Genomic DNA, 20,484 nt, shown 5'->3' with positions numbered 1-20,484 from the left:
CCGCCTGCCAATGCAGGGGACACGGGTTTGATCCATGGTCTGGGAAGATCCCACATGCCGCAGAGCAACTAAGCCCACCCATGCACCACAACTACTGAGCCTGCACTCTAGAGCCTGTGAGCCATGACTGCTGAGTCCAAGTGCCGCAACTACTGAAACCGGCACGCCTAGAGCCCATGCTCCACAATAAGAGAAGCAACTGCAGGGAGAAGCCCGCGCACCACAATGAAGAGTAGCCCTCGCTCCCTGCAACTAGAGAAAGCCCATGCGCAGCAGCAGCAAAGACCCAGCACAGCCAAAAGTAAATAAAATAAATTTTAAAAAATTAAAAATAAAATGAAATAGGCATAGTAAAGGAACAGACTTTCACAGATGACCATGTCCAATAAAGGCTAGAAGAGGTACACAACCTAATAATTAAATAATTTAACCACCAACTAGGCTAAATATTACAATATAGGTTAGCCAGGAATGAGCATAGGGAAACAGGAACTCTCAGTCTGTTGATGAGGGTACAAAACCTTTTGGGAGGGCAACCTGACAGTAAATATGTATAAAATGTTAAAGCACACACATTGCAGCTTGGCAATTCCACTTCTTCGTATCCACTCTAGAGATATTCAAGCACTTGTACACAAAGCATCATAATTTTTTTCCGTATAGAAATGTGATTTGTAACAGGCCAAAACTTGGAAACACCTGAAACGTTCATCAAAGAAAACTGCTAAACTACAGCATGTCCATACTGTAGAATGTTCCAGAGGTGTATTTAAAGAACATGATAGATCTGTATATACAAAAAGGAACACTCCCCAAGGTGGTTGTCTGATTAGAGAAGGCAAGATAATCACAGGCACTTAAATCAGCTAAAACCCCATAAAAATGTGGCACTACAGAGATTTTTTTTTAAAGAGGCCTAAACCTACAAAAACAATGAACAAGAAAAAAGACAACAGTAACAGAATTTGAAAGCTGGAGAATATATGGGCAAGTATAACTGACTTAGCAGACAGACTCAAGAAATCAAATCCTCAACCATCAACTAAGCAAGCAGGGAGCCAATTTAATTCACACTATGTAACACTCAAAAGTCTCAAGAATGGCTCTATCAAGTAGGAGTGAAATTGAAATAAAAAAGGAAGACTCGTTCAAGTTTGTTTGAGAAACAGTTCCTCAGATCCCCACCCCTCAACACACAGAGCCAGTCAACTGCCTTCCTCATCTTCAGCAATATCTGGAAGGTTTCTTCCCCAGGGAAGGTTAAGAGTTGGTCCAAGGGAGTAAGGGACACAGCACTACTGAAAGCATTACAGTTTACTGAAAATAGGAAAATCAAGTGAAAGATCAATACTGAACATGAGCAATCCCACTACTGAGCACATACCCTGAGTAAACCATAATTCAAAAAGAGTCACATACCACAATGTTCACTGCAGCTCTATTTACAATAGCCAGGACATGGAAGCAACCTAAGTGTCCATCGACAGATGAATGGATAAAGAAGATGTGTACATATATTCAATGGAATATTACTCAGCCATAAAAAGAAATGAAATTGAGTTATTTGTAGTGAGGTGGATTGACCTAGAGTCTGTCATACAGAGTGAAGTAAGTCAGAAAGAGAAAAACAAATACCGTATGCTAACACATATATATGGAATCTTAAAAAAAAAAAAGGTTCTGAAGAAGCTAGGGGCAGGACAGGAATAAAGACACAGACATAGAGAATGGACTTGAGTACATGGGGAGAGGGAAGGGTAAGCTGGGACAAAGTGAGAGAGTGGCATGGACATATATACACTACCAAATGTAAAAGAGGTAGCTAGTGGGAAGCAGCCACATAGCACAGGGAGATCAGCTCAGTGCTTTGTGTCCACCTAAACGGGTGGGATAGGGAGGGTGGGAGGGAGACGCAAGAGGGAGGAGGTATGAGGATATATGTATACGTACAGCTGATTCACTCTGTTATACAGCAGAAACTAACACACCACTGTAAAGCAATTATACTCCAATAAACATGTTAAAAAAATAAATACTGAATATGAAACCTCTAACAGTCTTCCCTAGCTTGGCTCCCCAAATGCTGGCATCCAGGTGTTTACACTCCACTCTGGGGAATCTGAACAGCCAAAGAGAAAAAAACCTAAAATTCTCTTATCATAATCTCCCCAAATAATATAAACACTCTCGACTGTTCTATTCTTAACTGTGTGCAAATAACTAGTAATGTAAGAGAGCATCTAACAGGAAGGACCCAGAGTAGATGTGAAAAAAAGCAACATGGAGGAAACAAGCTATGAATAAAGTTTGAAAGCGTCAAGAAAAAATGCCACTATTATTAATAGCCTCAGAGAATTAATAAAGATACTGAATCCATGAAGTCAGAGAAAATACTTTGAAAAGGGAATAACCAGAGAATATTTCAGAAACTAAAAAAATTATAGCAGAAAGGAAAAATTCAATAGAAAGTGTCGAACATCTTGTTAAAGAAGTCTCTTGTAAAGTACAGAAATAAAACCAAGAGATGTAAAGCAGAAAAAGCAGTATTAGTACACCAGTCAAGAGGTCCAATGTCTTAACACTAGATGTTGTAGAAAGAAAAAACAGAGTAGAAATCAAAGTAACTCAAGAAAAATCCCTAGAATTTAAAATTTCAGAAATTGGGACCCCCCCCCAAAAAAATTATCCAAACTTCTGGGGATTGCAGAAGAGGGAGGATAGGGGCGGTTGGACTGGGAGTGGAGGGTGTTTAACATGCAAAAGTTAGGAATCAGAATAACTTTAGACTCTACCAGTAACAAGGGAAGCTAGAAAACAATGATGCTTTCAAAAGTTTATAAGGGGGGCTTCCCTGGTGGCGCAGTGGTTGAGAGTCCGCCTGCCGATGCAGGGGACACAGGTTCGTGCCCCGGTCTGGGAAGATCCCGCATGCCGCGGAGCGGCTGGGCCCGTGAGCCGTGGCCGCTGGGCCTGCGCGTCCAGAGCCTGTGCGCCGCAACGGGAGAGGCCACAATAGTGAGAGGCCCGCGTACCGCAAAAAAAAATAAAAAGTTTATAAGGAATATGATTATCAAGCAGAATTATAAAGCCACTCTAAGACCAAGATGGTTATACAATTGGTCAAACATCTTTTATTAAATTACCTGTTTTCCTCTTGATTTAAAATGCCACCTTTAGCATATAGAGTTACATATTGGTGTTTTGCTTACCTTTGACAGAAAATTTAATTGCTTTAGATGGTAGTGGTCTTCCTGCATAAGTGTCCGCATTACTTTCATTCAGTACAACTTGCAATTTCAATGTATAATTCCCCAACTTTTGAATATTTTCTGGACAAATTAAGAAGAAATTAAAATTCAAGTAAATGTAATACTGATAGAATTTTTAACAGTCAGAATAGTAACTCACCCATTTTTTTAAACCAGTAAGGCCATTTTCCTCCATGTTGACTAATATGTGAAATGATTTCTTTATTTCCATTTGGAGCTTAATAAAAGAAAAAAAATTTATATTTTGAGAAATTAAATATAGAACATGAATAAGAAATGTCACACTGGCATCAAATGTCTACCTGCTATATATTTTTTAAGGTAATTTTGGAACCTCGAAAAATCTAAAGCTATCCTATTCAAGTCAATAGCATAATGAAAATTTACTCATTCAGCTGATCAAAATTCCTTTATTTCAATTCTTAAAAATGTATCTGTAAATAAACTTAACTGGCACAAACAAAAGAATATAATTTTCTTTTGATATTGAAAATCATTTCTTTAAAAGTTTTCAAGAGGAAAATAGCATACTTTATTTACATAGAGTAATCTCTAAGACCTAGTGCTCTATTAAGAGAAAAATGCAACACCTAAAGTAGAAGAAAGAAAACAAAAAGAAGGATGATATCACTTCTCTGAAATATTCCTTGTTATTTATTTTTGACTTTGGAATTACATGACTTAAAATATTCACAAAATAGAATTAAAATAAAGCAATTCATAAGCAAAACCAAAATGTAGGTAGGCGATATGACCATGTTAAAAAATTTTTTTAAATTATTTCAACTGACTTCAACTTTAGAATATATAACTTTAAGGACAAATAGTGCTTCAAAGAAGTCAAATTTAATCTAATAGCACTATTAGTAATTTTATAAGTATCACTATTTTGAAACTATATTATAGGATAAAGCAGTAAGTTAATGTTAAGAATCAAGATTTTCAACATAAAAGAAATGAAATAAAAGAATAAAATCAAAGTGGTTAAATAAAAACTCAGAATATCAATATGAATTCATTTTTTTTCTTTTCCAAAAATATTCATGTTTAGCTATCAATCAAAAAAGCTTAGAAACAATTTCACCCAGTGGCCATGAGCAATCCTAACGCTCAGGCCTCTAAATGCCATTCCCCACTGAAAGGGGCTGGGACAAAGTTAGAGAGTAGCATGTACATATATACACTACCAAATGTAAAACTGATAGCTAGTGGGAAGCAGCTGCACAGCACAGGGAGATCAGCTCGGTGCTTTGTGACCACTTAGAGGGGTGGGATAAGGAGGGTGGGAGGGAGACACAAGAGGGAGGAGATATGGGGATATATGTATATGTATAGCTGATTTACTTTGTTATAAAGCAGAAACTAACACACCACTGTAAAGCAATTATACTCCAATAAAGATGGTAAAAAAAAAAAAAAAAAAGAGTAATGGGTGAATCGAAGTTTAGGGTAAACATGTACAAGAAGATTCTAGGATGTCTTGAGCCAGAAAGCAAGAAAGCTCAAATCAAAGACAAAAAGGGTCTTAGCAAGAGGACAGAGGAGCAAACATGAAGGCACATCAAAATCAAGGAAGCATGTCAAATCTATAAACCCCATACATTCAGAAAAACACATTTATGAAAATCAAAAAAAACAGTCTCTGAGCACCACAGTACTGTACCAATTCCTGACTGGTAATTTGCAATTAAAGAAAAAGGATTAAGCCTTTATACTGCCTTTCCTATAAAAGCTATGTTTCAGAGTAAACCAATGACCCTAACTGAAATTTATTACTAACAAATAAACTAGGAAGGATAATAAACTGGGATAATAAATTAGGAAGAAAGAAAAGAATGAGGGGATCACCATTTTGCATACCAAATAACTAAGCAAAAATTATTAATGGATGAAATCATTACATCACGGATGAAAGGAGAACTTTATAATCATATTAGCCAAGTGAATTCAATAATCCACTTTAGCAGCACTAGAAGTAGGACAATTAATTACAGTCATCAAATGCCTCTTGATGTAATACCCTAAGAAACACAGATTCGCTATGGAATATGGATTCTTGCTTTGGGGGGAAAAAATGGTGAACCTAAATCTGTTTAAGCTTTTGGGGTAATTTCCAGTCTTCAGGAAATAGAACAATGGAACAAGCTAAATGACATTCCAAAGAAACAAATATGTGAAACACTCTACAGTAAAGTGTACATTTAAAAAATAATTGAAATGGTAAATCTATTATATATACTTTAACAAAAAAAAAAATCTTCTAATTAAAAAAATATATATATATACAGGCAGACCTTAGAGATATTGCAGGTTTGGCTTCAGACCACCACAACAAAACAAGTATTGCAATAAAGCAAATCACATAAATTTTTTCGTTTCCCAGTGCATATAAAAGTTATGTTTATACTATACTGAAGTCTACTGAGTGTGCAAGAGCATTATTTCTTTAAAAAAATAAAATGTTCATATCTCAATTAAAAAGTACTTTATTGCTAAAAAATGCTAACCTTCATCTGAGCCTTCAGCAAGTCAGAGTAATAACATCAAATATCACTAATCACAGATCACCGTAACAAATATAATAATGAAAAAGTTTGAAATGTTGCCAGAATGACCAAAATGTGACAGAGACATTAAGTGAGCAAATATCATTGGGAAAATGGCATTAACAGACTTGCTCAACACAGAGTTTCCATAAACCTTCAATCTGTAGAAAATGCAGTATCTGCAAATGGCAATAAAGCAAAGCACAATTAAACGAGGTATGCCTGTGTGTATTTTTGTTTTTGTTTTTAAATAAGACAGAGGCAGGAGGATCAGAGTCACAGAGAGGCTGGAAGATGCTACACTGCTCGCTTTGAAGATGGAAGAAGGGGCCACAAGCCAAGGAATGTGGGTGGATTCTAGAAGTGGAAAAGGCGAGCCTTCCCTAGAACCTCCAGAAGGAACACTATCCTGCTGACACTTTGATTTTAGCACAGTGAAGTCCACCTGGGACGGATGACCTAGAGAACTGTAAGACAATAAACATATGTTGTTTTAAGCCATCAAAAAAAGTTGGAGAAATATAGAGTGTCACAGAGGCCAAAAATAAGAGTACTGCAGTAAAATTAGTCAAACTGTTCAATGCTGCTGAGGCTAGTAAGACATTTATACAATGAAAGTATACATTACCATTGACTAGTTTATAAGTGTTGGAAATAAACGCATAGTGAATAAAACATCTTTAAACATCTTTAAAATCCATGGACCAGACATGCAATATATAGTGATAGAACAATTACTGAAAATATAAATTGAAAATACTTTCAGGCAGTCAAGACAGAAACAGCAGACAAAGAAAACCGTAATTCAAAGAGTCATGTACCACAATGTTCACTGCAGCTGTATTTATTTACAATAGCCAGGACATGGAAGCAACCTAAGTGTCTATCGACAGATGAATGGATAAAGAAGATGTGGCACATATATACAATGGAATATTACTCAGCCATAAAAAGAAACGAAATTGAGTTATTTGTAGTGAGGTGGATGGACCCAGAGTCTGTCATACAGAGTGAAGTAATAAGTCAGAAAGAGAAAAACAAATACCGTATGCTAACACATATATATGGAATCTTAGAAGAAAAAAAAAAAGGTTCTGAAGAAGCTAGGAGCAGGACAAGAATAAAGACAGACATAGAGAATGGACTTGAGTACACGGGGAGGGGGAAGGGTAAGCTGGGATGAAGTGAGAGAGTGGCATGGACATATATACACTATCAAATGTAAAATAGCTAGCGGGAAGCCAGCCGCGTAGCACAGGGAGATCAGCTCGGTGCTTTGTGACCACCTAGAGGGGAGGGATAGGGAGGGTGGGAGGGAGGGAGACGCAAGAGGTAAGAGATATGGGAACATATGTATATGTATAGGTGATTCACTTTGTTATAAAGCAGAAACTAACACACCATTGTAAAGCAACTATACGCCAATAAAGATGTTAAAAAAAACGAAAAACAACAGACAAGAAAGTTAACAAACAAGGTGATTCAAGTTAGGAAAATACAAGATGAGCAATAATATGCAGTTCTTTTCCTTTACCAAAGAGTGGGCCAGGATTCTCATCTGAAACAAGTACTTCTGGCCCATAGGTTCAGAGACACGGTATTTTTGATTTAGAAGGGATCTTAAGGATTATCCCATCTAAATTCCTATTGTACAAACTACTACATGTATGCACATCATATCTTTATTTTAGCCCATAGCTACCTACATAGGAAAATTCAGAATAAAATGTTAAAAAAAAAAACCCTCAGAAAACTGATTTTTTTAACATGAATTATTCACACTTTTGAAACTCCTAACTTTAAACAAATGCACTATCTATCAGATTGCTAGCTCATAATTACACAAAGATATTAAAACATGTGTTATATATATAAGAACAACAATAAAGATCCAAATTAGTTTATATACTTACAGTGTAGTATAACTTTGAGCTCAACCAGGAGTTTCTTTGACCCTCCATGACTTGTTCCTGGAAGCTTTTGCATTGCTTCCCCCTTTTTATTCAATATTTCAATTCTTAATGCACCTATCAGTCCAAAATTAAAAATAAGAATGTCTGAGTTACACCCAAAGAATCTGATGAATCTGCTAGGTCTTCACACAGCACTTTAATTTTTCATGGTCTTTTACTATGAAATGTAAGATGTAAGAAAAGCATTTTTTCAGTATTTAAAAACAAACACACACACACAAAAAACCCAAAAACATACCAATGGGGGTTCCAGCAGGCCTAATCTCATTTGGCAATAATTCATCTCCTTCAGGCCAAGTTACTGACAATCTATCAGGGAGCCTATTATGAAACCAGCATATTAATTATTCATGAACTGTGTTAATTATGGTCTTATTTTTAAAAATAAAAGTTACTAGAAATTTTAATATTTATTTCTAATTTTTTTTGACAGGTTAAATCTGAAATCCTGTATGATTAATACTGTAAACATTTTCTTCTCCTCAACCACTGTTGTGGCTACAGAGTAAGACAAAATCTCCTGGTGTTAACAGCCAGGAACTGTGCTTTTTTTTTTGAGACTTTTCTATTCATTTATAGTACAAGCTACCTTTGGGAGACAGGATAAACTCTACAAATAAAAGAATTACCAGTGAGATTCAGTAGGATCGAAATGACTACATCATTAGCTACACAAGAGCCCAAACCGTTTTGTTTTTCGATTTCCTTTTACTTCTTTTGTACTAATCTTTACCTCTCAGCAGTTACTACCATTTTCTTCTAGCTGTAGGCCAAAGTTTTTTTTTTTCTTTAACAAACTTAATCATAGTGCTGATAACCGTGACACTGTAGATATAAGAGTTCCTCATTTTTCTATGAAATACAGGATTCTGTTTTTATAACAGAGAGCTCTCAGGTTTTTTTTAACAGCAAGAAGTTTGTCACAATACACACATCTAAGACTACAAGTGCCCAAATAGAAGAGCATAATGACATACTCAGTAACTGCTAAAAGGACAATTCCTCTTGATTTTTCTTGTTATTTTTTACCATGCATCTTGAAATATAAATTACCTTGCCATTTCATCTTCTACATATTTTTTCACAGCTTTCTCAGCAACTGTCCTATCCAGCTTTGCAATTGGCACAGTTTTTATTTCATCATACAGTGCCTGAGGTTCCTGAATAAATAAAAATTTATACCAACATTTCAAAAAAACTATTTAAATTTAGCTGCAACAAGAACATTTCTTCCAAAGAAACATATTTTTACCCTAGTTAAGTATATAAATCGTAATAGCTATTATTACATTATACCACAGTGTTTACTTCCATTTTTCATGTAAACTCCTTAGGCCTAATTAAATAGGCCTTAGGCCATTCAAATTTTAACAAGAGCATAGTATAAGAATAAAACCAGCTCTAGTTTTGAAGTTTTTCATTCTAGAGATAGAAGTCTGGCTCCAATGTTTATGATTGTGGGCCTTGGATGAAATGTGCACTTTACAAAATTACTGCGTTAACTAACAATGATATATGTAACATTAATTAAGCACTGGGCACTCAGACATTGTTCTATAGATTATTAAAAACATCAAATATGAAACATAAAAATTCATGCTACTTTAACCAATGGAAAAGCCAAATATGAGGCAAAACAGAATACCGTATCTTTAACAATTAAGCAAAAGAAAGTAGTACCAAGAGACTTTGTTTGTTTTTTTTTTTTTTTTGTACCAAGAGACTTTGAAGAAATATTTTTTGTTATTTGGGGGTCTTACCATTGCAATTTGAACCTCTCCTCCTGTAGCATATACTTCTCCATCATGATCACCATAAAGAAAAAATTTTACAATGCTTCCATAAAAGAGAGGAAGTGTCTTGATTGTCTTGACCTAATATTTAGTTTTAAAACAAGGGTTTAGTATTAATATTTACTTTTAGAAAAACAGGTTTAACAATTACTTAACAGAACTACTTTATGCAAGGGGAAAACTCAGCATCTATCATTAGAAAAATTAACAAAAAAAGCATTCTAATAAAGTTATATTTGTGAAGTTCTCCACTTATTTGTAACATATCTTTGAAATGACACAGTGGCTTCTTCATACAAAAATGTCATAGCTGTGCATGTGTCTAAAATGCCCAAAGCCTTCCAAGTCAATTATTATTAATGCAAGTTATCTCAAACCCCCATAAATGTTGCTTGCAGACTGTGAACGGTGACTTACGAAGTTCTCATTTCTTTCAAATAAATTAGCTCAAAACTTGCCTATAATGTATTTCTTCTCCTTACTTGGCTTGAAAAATCTAAGGGTAATTTCCATTAGCTCAATTCAAAACTTCCCAACTACAAGGACAACAAAAATTTACACCCAACCTACCTTCCAGCCTCATTTCATTTCTGAACTATTTCTCCTCACACACACAATAGGTTGCAGCAACCCAACTGTTGCTTGCGGTTTCCCTGCATTTACCTGTCTTTCTCTGTGCTCAGATTATCTTCTCTGAGAAAGCGTTTCGCTTGACTACCACACAGAATTTGACAAAACTGATCACTCCCTCCTTGTAACTCTTCATAAATACCTTATTCTCCTGGTTCCCTTCTATCTCACTATCTTATCCCTTTCAATTCTCCTTTGTCAGCTCCTCCTCTTTGTTTTCCTAACCTCTAAATGTTGGAAAAGCAAGCTGTAGCTACACACACTACTTCGAGGGGACCGCATCTGATTTCAAAGCTTTCGATATATGATGATGAGTGTCACATTTGTGCATTTATTACCTTCATAAAATTACCTCTGCAAACCTGAGCCTTTACCTCTTTCAAGTTCCATACAAATGCCACTTCATGCACAAAGAACTGCATGATTTACCCTCTTCTCCCAGGCCAATCCTAAGTCAGAAAATTCTCTCCTAAACTATGAGCACTATTCATTCTCTTTTCATAGCACTTACCCCCTTCTTACCTATGATTATTCTGCTTAGGTTATCTCTGTTTTCAGGCTGTAACAGCCTGAAGGACAAAGGACATCCCCTAGATCTCTGCATTCTCCACAATGCAGTCAATAGCACAGTAACTCACAAGCAGCACTCAATAAAAATTTGCTGAAAAATAATTTCTCCATATCACAATTAAAAAAACAAAATGGAATTCTCCATTTGAGTAAAGTTGAGTGCAAGAAACAATAAAAACCTTGCTAATTGAGACTTTGGCAAAAATCAAGTTTTTTATAAAATGTCCTGTCAAATTACGTAATTAAAATCCGTTTGGCCTTTTCGTTCTTTTCTGGCTCCCGAGGAGCCAAGAGTAAATATATTATTTTTGGTTGTTGATAAATTCTAATACATCTAATTTAGTTTCAAATTCTACTAAAAATTAAATCTAAAACTAAGTTAAACTTACCAGCTGTCCTGCTTTGTATATTTTTCCATCCCATTCTATTGCTGAATAAGTCGCCCAGGGGCCCTGCTTTTTAGAAGGAAGATCAGGACGTGTAATTATTCCTTTAAAAAGTGTAAATTTTATTTGTTTGTCATACTTTTCATGACAGTCCTTCAGCCATAAAGCAAATTCTCTGTCAATTTTCATTCGCTGCTCCTGTAAAATTTTAAAATGTTCTATGAAATATAGCTACTAATAAACAAATACAACCAAAGACACTTCTCATTCATTTCATTTTTCCTTTCACATATCTGCCCACCCCAGAAAATCTAATAAAAGACTAAAATATTTTGCTGGATACTTCTCCCATACGAATTTAGATTTCTATCAAAGACATTACTAAAGAAAGAAATATCTTTGCTACACCCTTGGGTCCAAGGTCTCAATGGTCAATATCAACAAAGATTTGCTTCTCTGTTTTAAATCCTAGGATATACCAAAAAATGACAAACACTGGCTGCCTAGGATAAGGAGAACTAGCTGATTGGGGAAAAGGGTAAGTGGAAGCCATCTTACTGTGAACGATGCACATTTTCAATAGGGCAATAAAAACAGCTTTTTATGTATCAGGCACAGATTTAAATACATATAGTACTTAAACATATATATAGTATATCGATGGTATTAAAATGTCATCGTGGGGAGTGATTAGGGGGAGAAAAGGTCAAAAAAGCTCTTTTATAAAGTGATAGTGAAAAAAAGGTTGAGAATCATTGCTATGCAAAACACATCTTTCCTTTTAATTATGTATTATATATCTATATTTATTCAGAAAATAAATCATAAAATAAAAATTGTTTTCTAATAATATATAAGAAAAAAATGTGCTATTGCTTATCATTCTTCGCCCTGATGGGAGACAGTATAGAGATTTACATTCCAGCGTAAGGTGCTATATACTTGTTTAATGCCTATCTTTAGGAGAATGAGTAGGGAAGATAATCTTTACATAACATGCTTTCACAGAAGACTTTGCATAAAGTTATAGAAGTCCATTTCCCCCTATATAACTTATTCCACAATATACCATTTCCAAATGAAAATGGGGCAAAACTAAAACTGATTTCAGCTTAAGTTTTTGCAGCTTATAGTCAAAGGGCCAGTATGTTAATCACTAAAAAAAAAAACTTTTGGTTTTAAAAAGTTATTTGAATAAAAAGTAACATGTACATGGTAAACACTCAAAAATGGCACATATCTTCAAGGAAATCTTCCCCCTAATCTGTTCCCAGGTACCAACTCCTTCCTAAATCAGCAAATTACTGTTATCACTTTGTCAACTTGACAAGAATATTAAAATTATTAACTAGGAATGGGACAGTCCGCCTACCAAATTTTTATGCTGTATTTCAATGTACAGCCCTTGTATTTGATAAAAGTATATAAGATTCAGTATCTTTTTATTAAGAGCAAAATGAATTTCAACATGTTGTAGGGATGACTGACTATAAATACTGTGTGTCATGTATTGTGCTTATTGCTTAAGCAATTTTAAGTTCAGAATAAATGCATCCATCTCTTGGCAACTTAACATTAAACTACTGAAAGAGTAGTATCAGGTACGTTTCTGAGGTGCTTAGGTAGAATAAAAGTACACTAGTTCTATCCTACTTTTTAAAAATTTTATCATTCTTTTTCTATTGATTAATGTAGATTGTAATACTGATCAATCTCACAGCACCTTTTAGCCCAAAGTATTTCACAGTTCTACCTCAATTTTACCCCCAAGATTAGATTAAAATTGCATATTTAGGTTATTAATATATAAACACAGATTTTGTATTAGATAAAATTGTTCTTATATGCTCTTATCAAATGGACATGGTTCTGTAACTTCTATTTACTATGTCAAGGTACTACTGATGAAGATCTGATAAAAGATCTGTAAATTTTACCTGAACAAGATCTAATCAATTTGAAATTTTTGAGTGAACACATAAATGCTCATGAATGAAAATTTATACTCCTGATTAAATAAAATGAAAAGTATGCAAATTGTCAGTACAAATCTACACTACTAGTGACTTTTGTTGTACTTAAAATAGAACACTTGCAAATATTCAAAATTTGATACTTAAAACCATACCTGTCCATTTAAAATCCTTGTAAAAAGGGTGTTCTTATCTTTCAATTTTAGCTCAAGATCCATAAAGGTCAGTTTATTTGTGCTGACCTGGAATTTGTCATTAGTGAATAATGCACCAGATATCCTATTGTAGCACTCAATCGGTGCAAGCCCTCTCTTCTTAGGAGGAGTACACCAGTCAAAGCTTGAACAGAACAAAGTATTAGTTAGTAAAAAGATTAGATCACAAAACAATATAATTTCTGCAAAAATCAGAACTTACTCTTCAACAGATGTATATGGTATTAGTCGTCCATTCCAAAAACATTCAAAAATAGGTCTTTTCCCTCTTGCTGCTTTCTCAAGTATAAAACAGTCATCATCATCATCTTCATCTTTTAATTCTAAAACAAAGGAATATTGGAACAAAATGGTTATTGCTATAAAGTATATGCAATTTTTACCACTGAGAAATCAATTTCTGTAAGTGAAATGTTAAAGCTACTTCAGAGAAATGGTAACAAAAATTCTTATGATCTTCAACATTGCATTCTATAAAATCTAAAGGTGGCTTTATTCTGTTTGCCCTCAAAAAGGCAGATTTTCAAAGTGGTTCCACATTACCAACAGTGTTTCTCATTACAAAGTCAATAATTGCTTACATACTAATCCATCTGTGTTAGGAGTACTATACTAGCTACTGAGCCTGCAATCTTTAAAACCTATTTATAAATATGGGAGCTTGAATCCTGTACCTAAACCACAAGCTTCACAACTCTGTCAGAAGCAGTTTACTTACATAAAAATAATCTGGAAAATCTACAGTATCTAGCAACAGCAAGTCTGCCTAGCTTGGACAAATTAATAACACTGAATGTAAGTTTACTTTATGCTACAGCTAGAATTATAACCTATGTTATAAAGCACAACTGTCTACATTTTTATGTTTGTTAGTAATACATTTTCATATATTCAGATAAATTAGATTCAAAGATTATGATCCTGACATAGTAATACCTCAGATATTCTGGCATTGTCATTCCCCCCACCCCCAATAAAGCCTTCTTCTCCCAAAAAAACCCTCAAAACTCCATCACAATTAAATATTCCTTTCAATCACACCATTTCACTTGCTCTTAGAGAACCCCTCTGATCTCATTCAACTTACTGGCTATTATTTTAAGACATCATTTGAAAAACTTTATCTTTTTGTCTATAAGCATGCAAAAATTACAAATGGCAAATGAAAAACATGCTAGAGACTTCACGGGAGGGAAGGTCACTGAGTAATAACATGTATGAGCACTTACTAAACAAAGTCGGGCACTATTCTGAGGACTTGAAGCAGTTTCTTATTCAACCCTCACAACACATCTATGAGGCAAGAATTATTACCCCCCCATTTCACAGATACTGAGGCAGGCGGTACTTTGTCAAAGTTTACACAAAGTGGCAAAGATAGGATTCAAATCAGGAAATCTGGTTCCAAAACCCACAATACTAAGGCTATACTAAAGAATTATTCTGAATGAGAAAATTTAATATTGTTAATCTATGAAAATTCAATGCAATCCCAATAATACCACTAGGATTTTTTTAAAGTGAAAGTACAGTACAAAGTGATTCCAAAGTTTATCCAGAAGAGCAAAAGATTAAGCATTAAGAATTTTCTCAAAAAAGAACAATAGTGTCTTGCCCTATAGATATCAATATACAGTATAAAGGACGAGAGTATCATGACTCATGTATAAAAACACGAAATAGGGACTTCCCTGGTGGTACAGTGGTTGCCACAGTGGTAGCACTCTGCCTGCCAATGCAGGGCACACAGGTTCAAGCCCTGGTCCAGGAAGATCCCACATGCCACGGAGCAACTAAGCCCGTGAGCCACAACTACTGAGCCTGCACTCTAGAGACTGCGAGCCACAACTACTGAGCCCACATGCCACAACTACTGAAGCCCGCGCACCTAGAGCCTGTGCTCCACAACAAGAGAAGCCACCACAATAAGAAGCCTGCACACTGCAACAAAGAGTAGCCCCCGCTCACAGCAACAAAGACCCAACACAGCCATAAATAAATAAACAAATAAATAAATTTATAATAAATAAATAAAAACACAAACTAGATCAATTCCTTATAGTAAAAACTCCAGATCTATGCACTTATGGGAACTTTATATTATTATGAAAGTGATATTTAAACTATTACAAAAGTCATAACGTTCAATAATTGGTGCTAGGAAACTGGAAACCCACATGGAAAATATTAGGTTAACCCACACACAAAAAAGATTCGAGATGTGTTAAAGATGTAAACATAAAATGATTAAGAATAAAAACCACAAGGTCTTTTTTATAATCTTGAGGTATAAGATACCTTTCTATAGCAAGGCAAAAATCAGAAAGCATAAAGAAAAAACTAGTATGACTAAGTAAAGTTTACTTTATAAATACCTACAAAGATAACAGGAAGACAACATGGAGAATATATAAAGGATTACTATGCAGTACATAGCTAAAAATTCACTTCAGGAAGAGATCTATGATAAAAGAATATATAATCTTTCTTAAAGCCACTGCTTTATTCATCTGGAAATGAATATACATAAAAATTAAGAATTATAAAAATTATAAATACTTTAATAACTTAAGAAGATTTGCATGAGGGAAAAAAGTTTTTAAATTTATCTAACCTCAACAGCCCAACTAATAATTATTATTAAGAAAACAAATCACTATCCTAAATCACAACTTCACATTTTGTAGCTAACATAACAGATTAACATACTTGATGGAAAGCATGGATCATCAGGATACGTTTCTCTATCATATAAAAAAGGGTGATATCGGATAATCCCTTCCACTACACCATCTCCTTCAACATGAGCCTTGAACTCAAAACTATCGGCTGCTGTATTTATATACAACGTCTGCATGTCATCTTGTATTTCCCTTAGGTTGATAATCTTAGGTGTCTTCCCCTTTTCAAACACGGAAATCTAAAATAAAAATAAAACAAAAACAATTAAATTCTATAGTGACTTTACTTTTGTTCTCACCTATGATCCAACAACAGAACCGGCAAAAACTAGTTTTATTTGTACAAGTAATCATCTAGCTTATTGCAATACATATATATTTTTATTTGGATTAAATAGCTCTAAGTAGCATCTCAAAAAAAATATACTACAAAAAACTGAAAGTAAGCAAAGAAAGAGCAAAGCAGAGCTGAAGGATATATTAAGTGATGAGTACATTTAATTCAAGGTTTCCTGCTAGAGGTAGGAAGTGGGATAAAGATGTACATGAAATTCTTCCTGATGTGTGGGCAAGGATACTGAGAACTCAACACTCAAATATTCTTTTCTTCTAAATCTTACTTTACCGTTATAAGACTTCTGTGAACAAAAGAGAAACTATTTATTCCTTTTCTTCCCTGCTTTTGAGACATGATATTCAGTAACAGCTCATATCTCTAGAGAAGACAGAGAAAGGAAAAACCATATACTATAGTAAACAAAGGTTCCACAAAAATACATCTAGGAATAATCTCTTTACTTGCATATCAAATTAGGGAAGTGTTCTGGTAAAAGACAAGGACAGAGAAGTTGCCTATTTACTGACTGAGTTTTCTTGTCCAGAGTAACTTGGAACTAGAACAGATACCTAATAATTCACAATACTTTAAGAAAGAATTTTATCTTACTTCAATATCAATGTTGTTGAAAGGTCCAACTTCTTTTGATGTACGTTTTTCATTCCCTTTTGGGCCATGAATATAGTAATGATAAATATGCCTAAAACATAGAAGAATACCTTTACACTTTTAAATCATATAAAATTACAGTTCATCTAATCTTCTACCAAAAAATATTCTATAACTACTATTTGGCAGTACCTACTAGGTGCCAAGCACTATATTAAGCATTTTTAAACAGAGTAAACCATTTAATGGTAAAAACAATCCTGAGATTCAGGTATTATTACCCTTCATTTTATATAGAAATTGGAATGCAAGAAACGTATATAATTTAATTTACTTAAGGTCACAGAATTATAGAGTTGGGGGAGCTTCAATCCAAGTCTTTCCAACTTCAAGGCCCAAATACTTTAAGTATAGTTTATCAAAAAAACTAAAACTAAAAGTTAAGAGGCTATAATTCTACTTGTTAGGGATGTTCTACAAAGGACTCAAATATCAGGGAGTATACAGGATTGAGTAACTTTAACTTATGTCCCCAACATGAGAGTATCATTCTGTAACTCTCATCTTTCTTCTCCTATGACACTGAAACAATCTTATGCCAATACTCCTAAAACTAATAAATTCAACATTATCCCATCAAAAACCACCACTTCAGAAATCTTTGTTATTTTATTTTGGCAAATGTTTCAAAAGATTATATTTGGAGGAGATTATTCACCTCTCCCCATATCCCGTATCACATGTGTAATTATTCCTCAAGCAGGAATTTAAAATATTCCTTCATATGAATTTTAACTTTTTAAAATTACATTAATTGCCCTAGTTTAAAACACTACTAAGATAAAAGGGAATCACTCATTATATCTTTCTTCAGACATCTCAAAAGTGTTAACATCATAGTCAACAGTAAGTTTACAACCATACATTAAGAAAGAGTGCTATAAATAGCTTAGCAAGTGTCTATTTCAAAGAATGGTTAAAGTTACACGTCATTCTTTTTAAAAGCAAGAATTAAGTTATGTCATTAATGTACACTGAATTCCTTCAGTTAAGAGAAATAATAAAATAACTAATAAAAGATGTTCTTAGAGAAGAAACATTCCAAAGTCCTTTTTAAAACTCTTGTGTTACAGAGCCAATAAACATCAATATTCAAGAAAAAAGGCATTCCTAAAATCAAATTTATTTCTCCATAAAAAATTTTAATTGTTAATATATATGTATAAAATAGAGAAGCTCAAAGTAAATACAACAGCCCTTTGAATAAATAAGAAAAGATACTTTCTTTAAAAACATGAATTTTGTACAGTATACCCATTTTGCAAGACTAATTAATTCAGGCTAATACAAATTACGGAAACAATCCAGTCAAAGGTCTATACTGTGTAACTACAGAGGAAAAAACTTAAGAGCCATTAAATATATATACTTCTGATTTGATCTAATGGAATATATACTTCCTAAAAGTTTTCCTGGAATAGATACACAAAGATTTATTTTCAGTATTACTCATGTCACATACAGATTTTATTTTTATTTTAATAGACTCAATACATTCATTCAGTAAACTTTTATTGAGCATCTACTATGTAACAGGAAACACTGGGATACAGCAGTGCATAAAAAACGACAGACATTCCAAGGTAGAAGGAAGACAAAAATATAAGTAAACTGTGAAGATTATAATACATGCTACACAGCAAAAGCACAAAAGGGGGATCTGGGAGTGATGAGCTGAATTGGATGAACTCAAGTTTATTTTAAATGTTATCACAGTTGTCAAAAAGCATGGGCCTCATGTTTGTATTTGTAATGACCAATACATTACCGGTGATCGGTACATTATTTACAGAATACAGAACCATTTTAATGCTAACATCAGAGTAATGATTCCTGTACTGAAGGGAAGGAAATGGGATAGGAGTAAAGCAGACAGCCAAGAGGCTTCAATATGTCTGTAATATTTTCTATCTTAAAAAAGATAAGAAGAAACATGTCCTGAATCAAATGTAAATACTTACGCTAACTGTCTCGTCCAAAGAAGGAAATAATTTTTCAAGTACTGTATGTGTTCTGGTTGTACCCCTGTGATAACCACAGCAGTAAAGCTATCTTTTTCCTTCTCCTCTGAGATAAGATGATGTAGAAATCTTTCATCATCATTTGTAATGTGAACAGAATCAGATGGCTACAAGAGTGAACATAAAGTACAACACATTACACGCACCTTAATTGTAATTAACAAATAACATTTACATCAACTTTTAATGTGATTCACTTGGATAATTTCAAATACAGGCTTCAAAAATCTTTTGGAGGAAAATGGCCAATTGCAAATCAGCTGAGTGTGTGACAACAATGCTGTGAGGAGAGGGAAACTTTTACATAGATTGCTAAACTGGCATACATCAAGGAGAATGCTACACCATAATGCTACACGAACTGGAGAATCATAAAGAAAAGGGTAAAGAAAAATAAATACTGAGTTTAAAACTGTGCCCCAAAATTGAGAACACTTACCCTAACGTGGAATGAGTGCCTGCTTGGGGTACCTACCACTTAACTTGGTCAGGACCAATGCCCAGCCACCCTCCAAGTTCAGGAAAACTAGGATGCAGCCTGAACCCAGCTGGCTTAGCCCAAGGCACTCTGTTTAAAAGGGAGTAAAATCTGCCTGGGCCCCAGTCCACTTTCAGAGGGAAGTGGGGAGGGAGGGGGGAGTGGGGGAATGTTTGAGGATAAGAATTACAAACTTCTCAGTTTTACTATGAGTCTGTATGTTAAAAATTTCATGCATATATATACTATATAAGTTGTACACATAAAAACTTATAAGGATAAAGATACACACTGAACTATTATGTCTAGGAAACTGGTTTTTTTTAGTAAGTGTGTATTATTACTTTCTTAATAAAAATTAAAAACCAACCCTCCAATACGATTCCAATGCATCCCTACACACTAAATTACTAATATTATAACTACAATACATAATATATAAGTAACATTTTATACAGTTTGAGAGTTAGTAGATTAGCTTGGGTTTACTGATGATGCAGGTTCATTACCCAAATATTTGGATAGCACCTTCTAAGCCCTATGACTCAACTTGGGCATGAGGAAAATAGGGTTCAAGATAGAGCATCCTTCCTCCCTACAAATTCCATCTAATAGATGAGAAACAAATGATTATAAAACAATGTGCCATTAGAAAGCTACAAGCCAAGAACTACAGAGTTAAAAAAAAAAAAATGGGGTGACATTCACCCAGCAGATGACTTAATAAAAACATCCCAGACCAATGAGAACATGAAGGATTTGAGACTATAAGGGATACAAGGTAGTTTAGAATATATGTTAAACATATGATGAAGGACGCGGCTGGAAAGGCTGAATCAAGCAATGGAAATGAGTGGAAGAGAGGATAAATGAAAGGAACTATTTTAAAAGAATTAAATGTGGTGAATGATTAACAACAAGGATTACAGTTACTACTATACTG

At 34.3% G+C, this 20,484-nt stretch overlaps 1 protein-coding gene across 1 annotated transcript in view; it reads right to left on the bottom strand.

The window, feature by feature from the left end:
- The window catches only part of SMCHD1 (structural maintenance of chromosomes flexible hinge domain containing 1), a 128,442-nt gene that overhangs the window by 73,198 nt on the left and 34,760 nt on the right, over positions 1–20,484 (bottom strand). The window contains exons 8-19 of the mRNA XM_007456555.1: positions 19,004–19,170; positions 16,983–17,073; positions 16,065–16,275; positions 13,558–13,678; positions 13,296–13,479; positions 11,171–11,365; positions 9,549–9,662; positions 8,842–8,948; positions 8,027–8,109; positions 7,729–7,842; positions 3,409–3,486; positions 3,210–3,329 (exon numbers count right to left, since the gene is read on the bottom strand). Coding sequence (XP_007456617.1) covers positions 3,210–3,329; positions 3,409–3,486; positions 7,729–7,842; positions 8,027–8,109; positions 8,842–8,948; positions 9,549–9,662; positions 11,171–11,365; positions 13,296–13,479; positions 13,558–13,678; positions 16,065–16,275; positions 16,983–17,073; positions 19,004–19,170 — 1,585 coding nt within the window. The remainder of the gene's footprint in view (positions 1–3,209; positions 3,330–3,408; positions 3,487–7,728; positions 7,843–8,026; positions 8,110–8,841; positions 8,949–9,548; positions 9,663–11,170; positions 11,366–13,295; positions 13,480–13,557; positions 13,679–16,064; positions 16,276–16,982; positions 17,074–19,003; positions 19,171–20,484) is intronic.

The sequence above is a fragment of the Lipotes vexillifer genome, unplaced genomic scaffold, assembly GCF_000442215.2.
Source record: "Lipotes vexillifer unplaced genomic scaffold, Lipotes_vexillifer_v1.1 scaffold429, whole genome shotgun sequence".
NCBI classification, from domain to species: Eukaryota; Metazoa; Chordata; class Mammalia; order Artiodactyla; family Lipotidae; genus Lipotes; species Lipotes vexillifer.
Note: the sequence above shows the minus strand (reverse complement) of the source record. Positions and strands in the feature narration are given on the sequence as shown.